This window comes from Carassius gibelio, chromosome A18 (assembly GCF_023724105.1).
Source record: "Carassius gibelio isolate Cgi1373 ecotype wild population from Czech Republic chromosome A18, carGib1.2-hapl.c, whole genome shotgun sequence".
In the NCBI taxonomy this organism is placed as follows: Eukaryota; Metazoa; Chordata; class Actinopteri; order Cypriniformes; family Cyprinidae; genus Carassius; species Carassius gibelio.
This window is the reverse complement of record NC_068388.1, coordinates 415,903-425,902: the sequence shown is the minus strand read 5'-3', so window position 1 is coordinate 425,902 and position 10,000 is coordinate 415,903. Positions and strand designations below refer to the sequence as shown.

General features: G+C 47.6%; 3 protein-coding genes across 13 annotated transcripts in view; 1 reads left to right on the top strand and 2 right to left on the bottom strand.

Annotated features, from left to right (window-relative positions):
* The window catches only part of LOC127934141 (ubiquitin carboxyl-terminal hydrolase 8-like), a 57,823-nt gene that overhangs the window by 19,668 nt on the left and 28,155 nt on the right, over positions 1-10,000 (top strand). The gene's annotated exons all lie outside the window — the stretch shown is intronic.
* LOC127934143 (transient receptor potential cation channel subfamily M member 7-like) lies at positions 24-9,414 on the bottom strand. Of its 2 annotated transcripts, XM_052531324.1 has the most exons (21): positions 9,269-9,413; positions 8,829-9,080; positions 8,583-8,757; positions 8,251-8,383; positions 7,992-8,176; positions 7,782-7,914; positions 6,697-7,229; positions 6,039-6,130; positions 5,368-5,461; positions 5,189-5,256; positions 5,062-5,087; positions 4,836-4,861; positions 4,691-4,744; positions 4,545-4,589; positions 4,333-4,398; positions 3,325-3,608; positions 2,862-2,944; positions 2,569-2,774; positions 1,201-1,252; positions 924-1,030; positions 24-795 (listed from the first exon to the last, which is right to left on the bottom strand). In XM_052531324.1, exons 1-21 carry the CDS (start codon positions 9,374-9,376, stop codon positions 689-691), a joined length of 2,829 nt encoding a protein of 942 aa, XP_052387284.1. In that variant the 5' UTR covers positions 9,377-9,413; the 3' UTR covers positions 24-688. The 2 variants fall into 2 exon arrangements, with proteins under 2 accessions (XP_052387284.1, XP_052387285.1); XM_052531325.1 differs by lacking the exons at positions 4,333-4,398; positions 4,545-4,589 and having other exon boundaries at positions 9,269-9,414.
* Positions 24-10,000, bottom strand: part of LOC127934144 (transient receptor potential cation channel subfamily M member 7-like) — a 48,416-nt gene continuing 38,439 nt past the window's right edge. For both annotated transcript variants that reach the window (XM_052531326.1, XM_052531328.1), the window contains exon 21: positions 24-636. The gene's annotated coding sequence lies outside the window, so the exon portion shown is untranslated. The remainder of the gene's footprint in view (positions 637-10,000) is intronic.

Below are 10,000 nucleotides of genomic sequence, written 5' to 3'. Positions count from 1 at the left end.
AAGAACTTCAGAGTGAGAGAAAACAGGTTTTTCAGTGTTTTATTAAATATACAGTAAAAAATGTGTACAGATCCATTAATATAGCATCCCCAGCATCAAATACTCTCATGTTTGAGTTGATAGAACTGTGCCAGATAAATGTATCTATGAGATACACGATTAACCCTTTCACACGATACTCTGACGACAGTACCTCTGTAACATTATAACGTGAGTCTCAGTCAGATCACACACTCTTCTGTGGTTTGCATTGCAATCTGCCCATAATCTACACGAGGTTCAAACCATAGATGCATTCATACAGCTCTGTACAACATCTGATAATAGTTTAATGAGCCAGAGGTCTTTCCCAAAACTAACAGACATCACACGTAAAATAGCTTTTATTTTATACAAGGCTACTTCCTGTAATTTAGAATAAATATGTAACAATACAGTGATATTGTACCAGTTATTAACCACTTTATACTTTTATACAGCCATAAAAACTTAAAAAAATACTTTTAAAAGCTCATACTCCCTGTTATAATTGTACAGGATAAAATGTGATTTATTAAAACATCTCTAGATTGCATCATTTGTTCAGAGGCGACACATTCATATAAAACATGCACACTTATGTCCTCCGCACACACACTGTGATGTGTGTGTGTGTGTGTGTGTGTGTGTGTGTGTGTGTGTGTGTGTCTCACAGCATTAAGCGCATTGAGGGACGCTGTTCTTTAGCGGACGGGTCCTCGGAGGGGTCATGCTGCAGCGTCAGTTTATCAGGAGTGTAGTCGTTCCGCTTCAGATCTGACCACACACACACACACACACACAAATTTAATCCATACACTTCCAGTGCAAATACCAAAAGAGTTGATGGTGAGCTGTAGATGTGACTCGGGGATGAAGCGGTGTTCAGCGAGCGCTAAACTCACCGGGAAGCTTGAGTTTCCTGCAGCACGAGTTGCAGTGATGTTTGGTGCGGAAGTTTCGAATGGCATCGTCTCCGAGATTCGCCGGCCCAAAGATCATATCATAAGACCTGACACAATTAAACACACAGAAGAAAACTCATAAACTCTATTCTATTATACAGTTTTTAATAGACCTCGTTCATACTCTGTTTAACACGATGAAAGCGAGGCTGAGGAGGAAAGATTGAGAGACTTTACATGAACATAAATGAACATCTGCATCCAAACTGTTTCTCACCCTTTCTCTCCGCTCTTGATGACTGATGGATCTGTCAGTATCTCACCGACCCCTAGAGAGAGAGAGAGAGAGAGAGTGACTGAGAGAGTGTGAGTGTTAGAGACAGAGTGAGAGTAAGTGAGAGAGGGTGAGAGAGTGAGTGAGAGAGTGAGAGTGAGTGTGAGAGAGAGTGAGTGAGAGGGAGACAGAGTGAGTGAGTGTGAGAGAGTGAGACAGAGAGTGAGTGAGAGAGTGAGAGTGTTAGAGAGAGAGTGAGAACAGCAGAACACTCCTGAGCTCCAGTCACTCAGTGAACATGAAAAATTAAAAATATTACTGGGTGAAGGACCTGCTTCCTCTGTGGTAGCACATTATATTTACAAATGCCACAAACTAAGAGGTAAAGAGTGAACACATCTACATTAGAAGTACCATCAATGTTTATAGAAATGTATATGGATTTATTTTGCATGTATTTTATTCTATTTTATTTTATTTTTTCTTATGGATATATATGAATTTTTGTTTTGTTTGTTTCTAGTCTGCTATGTACAATGCTTTGGCAGTATGTACCTTTGTATGTCATGCCAATAAAGCAATATGAATTGAAAATTGAAAAAAAAAATTGAATTGAGTGAGAGTGAGTGAGTGAGAGAGAGAGAGAGAGAGTGAGACAGAATGTGAGAGTGAGACAAAGTGTGAGAGAGAGAGAGTGACAGTGAGAGAGCGTGAGTGAGAGAGTGAGTGAGTGTGAGAGGGAGAGAGTGAGAAAGTGAGAGAGTGAGTGAGTGTGAGAGAGTGTGAGAGAGTGAGACAGTGTGAGAGAGAGAGTGACAGTGAGAGAGCGTGAGTGAGACAGAGTGAGTGAGTGTGAGAGGGAGAGAGAGAGAGTGAGAGGGAGAGTGTGAGAGAGTGTGAGAGAGTGAGAGACAGAGTGTGAGAGAGAGAGAGACACATCTGTATATCTATATATCTGAATAACTTGTTCACTGTTTATTGCTTTGGCAACATTGTGTTGTTTCACAGTCATGCCAATAAAGCTCATTTGAATTGAATTGAATTGACAGAGAGAGACAGACTGACAGAGAGAGAGAGTGAGAGAGAGAGAGGGGCCATCCCTTCCACTCTCTGAAACAAACACAAGTTTACACACACACACACACACACACACACAACTGTGATGGTAAAGCGTTTCTACACAGTATCCAGGCCTCATTTACACAGCCTGGTGCTGTTCTAATTCTGTATGGCCTTCATTCTTTTCAGATAATAAATAGAGAAACATTAAGAGACGCCCTGCTCTCACTCGTGTGTAGGCAGTGGATAGAGACGGTTTCTAAAGCTCTGATTACTGGAGTGTAGATGAAGAGATCTGAGCGAGACACAAACCCTGCAGGTCCAGCACCAGCAGCTCTCCTCGAGTGTACTCATACGTCCAGTGGCTGAAGGCCAGCATGGTTTCCTCCAGAAGGTTGGTCGGCACGATTTCATCCCCGTTGTTATTATTAAACTTGCGGAAGTCTCCAGTGATGCACTCCTCGATGGCAAACCACTGACCGGCAGAGTGACAGTAGAGCAGGAAGACCTCCAGAAACCTGCAGAACACACACTCTCAGAAACACCCTCAGGCGTGTGTGTGTGTATGTGTGTGTGTGTGTGTGTGTCAGTGTGCGTGTCAGTACCTGGGGGAGTATGGGATGGTTTTGGGTCTGATCTGATTGAAGGCAAACGTGAGTTTCTGAGCTGCTCTCTGCTGCTGAATTTCCTGTTCACAAGCACACGATTAGTCGCACACAGAAGGACCGCCTACTCACCTGTCAATCAACCACTGCACTAACTCAACAGTTTAAGACGTGAGTTCAGACATTCATTTAAAGCACTTCAGCACGCAATAATGTACATTTATATCACATTACACTACCATAAAAAACATACTGCAAATGTAAAAATTCATAATGTAGCGTAGTTCTAAATATAACGCTATAATCCACACATCTTGGCAGCTGTTATAGAAAAAGTTTGAGAGAGACTTCCACATGTAAAGCTCATTTCTGTTTTCTGTAGCAGAAATGTGGGTTAACGAGATGCGTGTAGTTCTGCACTCCTGTGAGTCTGTGTTTGGGTCAGTGAGGAGGATCCTCGTACCCTGAGACAGAGGTGCAGGACGGTGTCCTCTCTGTAGATGCTCTGCCAGGTGTTGACCACCTCGGGCAGGAAGGACTTGACGATGTACAGGTGTCCAGGCTTGAGGATGTCGTACTCGGACCAGGTGCAGAGCACCTTCAGCGCCCGGCGCAGACCTCCACCCATCTCCTCCTTACTGAGGAACTCGATCTTAGCACAGAGACCACGCTGAGCCCAGGACGACATGCTGTTATTGATGCTGTTGGGAGAGCTCTCCTCCAGACGGTACACGGTCACCGGTTCACCTGCACCACACACAAACACCTGAACGGCACGCTGGAACACACGAGCGGCGTCACGATCACACGCTACACCGCAGGACTGGGCGACGCGAACACCACACACATCACACGTCTGCAGCACGAGGAACAGCAAACATCAGTGACATCAGTGTAAGAGCAGATTCAAAGCTCAAAACTAAAGACTCGAAGCAAACCGAGCTGAGCTCAATACTGACACTACTGTCTTTTAGAGCAGCTGAGTTTGGATTTGTGTCATGTGATGAAGATCTGACCGTCTTCATTCGCTCGCCACAGGCCTCAAATATCTTAAATCAGAGAAACTGCAAAAACATGCATCTCTTCCGCAGTATTTCTGTCTTGTTTTCCAGAACAAATATCTAAACATCCTTAGATCAACACATGAAGTCTTGTTTTCTGAGAAACTGAACCTAATGATCTGAGTTTATGATTAAATCAAGAACAGATATCTTCTGAATGAAGTAGTTTTTTACGCCCATTAGCAGAAATTTGTTCTGTTTTAATCATCAACACACTTCATCAGTTTCACAGAAAACAATTATTTTGTAATTTTGCTTCTCTAGTAAATGTGTCTTGATGTAAGAATCTTTAGACATTTGTCTGTAATGTATTTCCCATCACTCCATGTGTGTGTCTTCACGCCGCCCAGAACTACATGAAACGAACAGCAAAGCATGATGGGACAGAGACAGAGAGACCGGGGTCTTACCTCGAGGGGGCACTGGGGTGAATGGAATACTCTGGGACAACCGCATCAGGTTATTACGCTCCACCGCTAACACACACACACACACACACACAGGGCTGATGTCAGTACACGTCACAGGAGCAGCTACACACACACACTCAGGACAGTCTGTGTTCGAGCGAGGAAATCAGGAAACCGTCAGCTTTCATTGGATGAATGACAGAGACACTGACCTGAATACTGATAACTGTCCATGGGCTTGAACGGAGAACTGATCGCTGCTCCACACACACACACACACACACACACAGAGCAAAGAATGAGCAGAACAACACAAAATACCACGGTATTACCATGCTCCTGATGCTATAAGACTTACAGTCCTTCCACACGGAGAGGTGTGTGTGACGAGCACCGTACAGCCCCGCTGCAGCTGAAACACACACACACACACACACACAGGTCAGTTCAGCTGTCGTGATGTTTGTGGATCAGGTGATCATCAGATGTGATAAAACACTCACTGTTTGAGATGTCTTCTCCTGGACTCCTGAACACCAGAGAAACAAACAACAATCACTCACAAATACATCTCTCTCTCTCTCACACACACACACACACACACGTCTGTGTGTCCACATCAGTATGCTTCATCAGGTTAACAATATTTACTTGTCTGTCTCCTAACCCCAAACTCTCACAGAAACCTGTTCATAACACTCGATATACATTTATGCATCAGTTACTCACGGTTTACTGGACTGAGATGATTTCCCCTGAGGATGAAAGACAGACAGAGTTACGGTGTGTGTGTGTGTGTGTGTGTGTGTGTGTGGTTTCTCTTAAACACTCATGTGTTGTTGTGTGTTTGACTGACCAGCAGCGGATCCTCATAACACGAGACGTCCTCCAGCGACACGCGTGTGCTCTCCTGCTTCCCGAGCGCTGCACACACAGATAAAGAGACGAGACGCTGCTTTAACCTAAACCGAGAGAGAGGTGTGTGTGTGTGTGTGTGTGTGTGGCGTTCGTCCTCATGATGCGTCTCACACTCACCGGACTCTGGCTGCAGGACTGAAGGGTTTCTGTCGAGCTCGGTGAAGCCGGCGTACGAGTTCACCATCCGCACGTGACCCTGCGCCGCGGCCGCCTGCAGACACGCAACACACACGTCAGGATCGAGCCGCGCTGGAGACACTCACCGCGTCTTTAACACACACTCACACACTCTTACCGTGTCTTTAACACACACTCACCGCGTCTTTAACACACACTCACACACTCTCACCGTGTCTTTAACACACACTCACCGCGTCTTTAACACACACTCACCGCGACGTCTTTAACACACACTCACCGCGTCTTTAACACACACTCACCGCGTCTTTAACACACACTCACCGCGTCTTTAACACACACTCACCGCGTCTTTAACACACACTCACCGCGACGTCTTTAACACACACTCACCGCGTCTTTAACACACACTCACCGCGTCTTTAACACACACTCACCGCGACGTCTTTAACACACACTCACCGCGACGTCTTTAACACACACTCACCGCGACGTCTTTAACACACACTCACCGCGTCTTTAACACACACTCACCGCGACGTCTTTAACACACACTCACCGCGTCTTTAACACACACTCACCGCGACGTCTTTAACACACACTCACCGCGTCTTTAACACACACTCACCGCGTCTTTAACACACACTCACCGCGTCTCGAGTCTTTCTGGAGGGACTCGGCTGACGGCTGACAGCACCCTCTTTAGGAAACGACCTCTGACCCTCAGGATCATCCTTGTGACCTTTGGAGGAACACGAGAGAAGAGTTCAGAGACGGAGCGCACTTGTTTAGGAACAGTTGATTAGCGTCACCGTGTTAAATGATCAGTTTAATAACCCTGACCCTAACCAGCACCAGCCCGGGTTAGACACAAGACAACACTTCGTTCACTCCCGAGGGACATTTAGTTTGAGATGAAACCACCGCCAGAGGTCAGAGGTCACCCGTCTCTAACACACACAGGGGCATGCAGACGGGGTGAGGGTCAAGGGTCACCGTTAGGGTTCCCTGATTCCCAGCGGTGGACCGAAGCCAAACCTCCGTGTCTCTCTCGGAGTCTGTTCAGCGCTCTTCTGCAGCGGCCGTCTCTCTCGAAGCGCTGCGGGCCCCGGGGCCGGTGCTCAGGGGTCAGAGGGAGGCCCGGGAGGGGCGTGTTTCTGTCGGGTGGGTCGGGGGCGGGTCTAGCGTCTTCATCATCAGCGAAGGCGTGATTGACGTATCCCTCGCACTCAGGCTCACTCACGAACACCCCTGGCGGTCCTCCATCACTCCTCTCATAAACACCCTCCTCTTCCTCCTCATACTCACCCACGAAGGCCCCGAACTCCACTGTGACGTGCGCCGGCTCCGTGTGTGTCTGCGGCGGGGTGCTGACGGGGCTGCTGGGACACGTGTCCTGCTGCACGGAGCGTCCGCGGCGCCGCAGCTGTGGTGAGGTGACCTCAGAGGATCCAGACGAGGCTGTGAGCGCAGGCCGTCTCTGGAGGCTGGGAGGAAGCTCCGCCCCCTGCCGCTCCTCGGCTCCGCCCCCGAACAGAGACTCTGCTATGCTGGTGGTGGGAGGCAGGAATCCCACGCTGCACCGCACCAGAGCGCTGGACTTCGAGTGCCCCGTCAGGTCGGGCCCCAGGTTCTTGGAGACGCTGAGCTCGCGTGTGATCTGGTTGTGCACTTTGCTAGCCTCGGACGCTCGCTGCGCGGTCAGTGCCTTCAGTGTGTCCACCGTGAGCGCAGACAGGTCCTGCAGGTGTCCGATCTGAGAATCCAGCGTGTGCAGAGAGCGCTTGATGAAGTTCACCTTGTTTCCCACCTCCTTCAGCTGCACACACATCGTTTCCACCCTAAAAAACAAACAGGTGTAAACAATCATTTCTCTTTTATATAGTACATTCATACTGTTTCACGGCAGCTTTACAGAAAATAATCAGTTCCAGAGGCTTTAGTTCACATTTATGCATTTGCCAGACACTTTCATCCAAGGTACACATCAGGCCTTGCTTTCCCTGGGAATCGAACCTGTGACCTTGGTGTTGCTAGCACCATGTGCTACTGTTAAATTTACATTAGTGCATTTGGCAGATGCTTTTATCCAAAGCCAGTTGCACTGTATTCAAGGATTTTCAGCTAATGCGCTCCCTGGGAATCAAACCCATGATCTACTGTTTGGGCTTCTGAAATGTGTGGAGAATCAAGCGATCATCGATCAGATGTCGGGAAACAATGTAGTTTCAGGAACAACAGTAGTTGTTCACTTTAAATGGTATAAATGTGTCTGATTGGCTGTGAGTGTTCACTTTGACCACATGAGGTCATGAAGATGAAATCCTGTATTGAATGCTACAGGTGAACACACACTAAAGAGGGACCCTGATGCATGTGGTTCATCGTCGTACCTGTCGGACGTGAGTCTGATTCTCTCTTCACTCCCAGAGTGAAACTGATCGTCTTTCTCGTGGAAGTATGTCTCCACGCACTGCTCCTCGAAGTCGTGCAGCTTCTTCTGGTCCTCCTCGGTCAGGAAGAGCTCTGAAAGATAGCAGGACGGTCAGATCCCTGTCAGACGCAGCAGAAGCGACGGTGTGAGAGAGAGAGAGGTACAGTACTTGGGCCGTAGGTGCTGCTGTCCTTCTTCCTCTTCCTGCAGATGGAGGACAGCACAGACGCGGCGTGGCTGAGCAGAATCAGCGGCGGAGGAAGGACGGGCTTGTCGTGGTACTCCATGACGAAGTGATAGCGCTGGTATTTCCACACCAGGTTGGATATGGACTTCACCTGCATGTAGACGTTACTGCGGAGAAACGGCACGCTCAGTTACGGTGAAGAGGGTCACAGACACACAGCGTCCGGCGGCGCAGCACTCACTTGAAGAAGGCGATGAGCAGGTTGACCATCAGGATGTACTGGACGAACAGATAGACGGCCTGCAGCAGCTGCGTCAGCCACACACCGGGCCCGCACAGATCCTTCACGTTCGGGTCGCTCGAGTTCGCACACACTGACAACATCACCACATCCTCATTACTACACAGAAAGAGCTAATCTCTCACACTGCTGCATGTTATATGTGATGCCGAATCCTGATTTCAAGGTCAGAGATAGAGGAAAATGCAAACGTGAGCCTGATGTTTTCTGATTCTGTGCAGGATAGTGCTTTGCTATGAACCTGTTCCTTTCTGAATAATGCAGATGTTTACCATCGATCTCGTAGGCGTAGACTTCACCGTACATCATCCAGTAGGGCTGGAACACCACATCTCTGGCTAAGGTCCACGAGGGATCCTCGTTTGGGTACAGAATGGCTTTCCGGGGAACTCCAAAACTCAGCAGCACCACGGCCATGATGACCACGATGTAGAACATGTTGGCCACCTGCGGAGGAAGAGATCGGTCAGTGCTGGAGGACACAAGCAGCTCAAACACAGCTCTGAACGCTTGCTCACCATCTTCCCGATCATCATGACGTAGGGTCCGGCCTGCTGATTGACCGCCAGGATGTCCAGCAGCCGTACGTACCAGAAGATGATGTTCAGACAGTACACTAACCGGCCCGTGATGAACACGATCCCCGAGCCGAAGCGCAGACCGAAGCCCACGAAGAACATCAGGATGGCCAGGAAATCAGAAACGTTGAAGTAGTCGCAGAACCAGACTTTAATCTTCTGACTGATTTTACCTCCTTCAGACATGAACATCTAGAGAGGAAACACACATGTACTGATCACATGTCACATGTATACACAACACAAACACACGTGTGTGACCTCAAACCCTCCCTTCAGTCACATGACCAGAGGAGGCAGGGTTAGACGCTCAGCAGGAGTGTTACAAATAATGAATAAAGTTTCTAACATAGCTCATTCAAATATCTGAACACACACACCTCTCGAATCTTCTCCACCCCCAACGTGAAGATGCAAAGAATGACGACCCATTCCTGAGGAGACGGAAACGACTCCATCTTCACCAACACCACGTATGAATACAGCATCAGGAAGCCGATGTAGAAGAGCTAGAACACACAGAACACACCATTAGACACGTGACATCTCTCTAAAACCTTCATAAGGAGCTCAGATCTCCTTATGATCTCACACACACACCTGCGATAGAGCTATTAGACACTCGTACTAAACCAGTGACCAATCGCCATCACAATCACCATCATAAACACAATAACCATCACAATCACAAACACCATCACAACACAATCACAACACAAACACCATCACAACACAATCACAACACAAACACCATCACAACACAATCACAAACACCATCACAACACAATGACCATCACAAACACCATCACAACACAATCTCAACACAAAAACCATCACAATCACAATCACCAACACCAACACAAACACCATCACAATGACCATCACAATCACCAACACAAAAACAATCACCATCACCATCACAACACAATGACCATCACAAACACCATCACAACACAATCACAACACAATGACCATCACAATCACCATCACAACACAAACACCATCACAACACAATCACAACACAAACACCATCACAACACAATCACAACACAAACACCATCACAATGACCATCACAAACACCATCACAACACAATCACAACACAAACACCAC

Bases quoted from the DNA above. Each gene is read 5' to 3' on its own strand.
- LOC127934143 (XM_052531324.1), bottom strand. From the start codon at position 9,376: ATGCTGTATTCATACGTGGTGTTGGTGAAGATGGAGTCGTTTCCGTCT. The intron at 4,745-4,835 runs GTGAGTGTTTTA...TGTGTGTTTCAG, and splicing joins AGGAGAAGACATCTCAAACA to CTGCAGCGGGGCTGTACGGT. The intron at 2,775-2,861 runs GTACTGACACGC...TGTGTTCTGCAG, and splicing joins ACCATCCCATACTCCCCCAG to GTTTCTGGAGGTCTTCCTGC.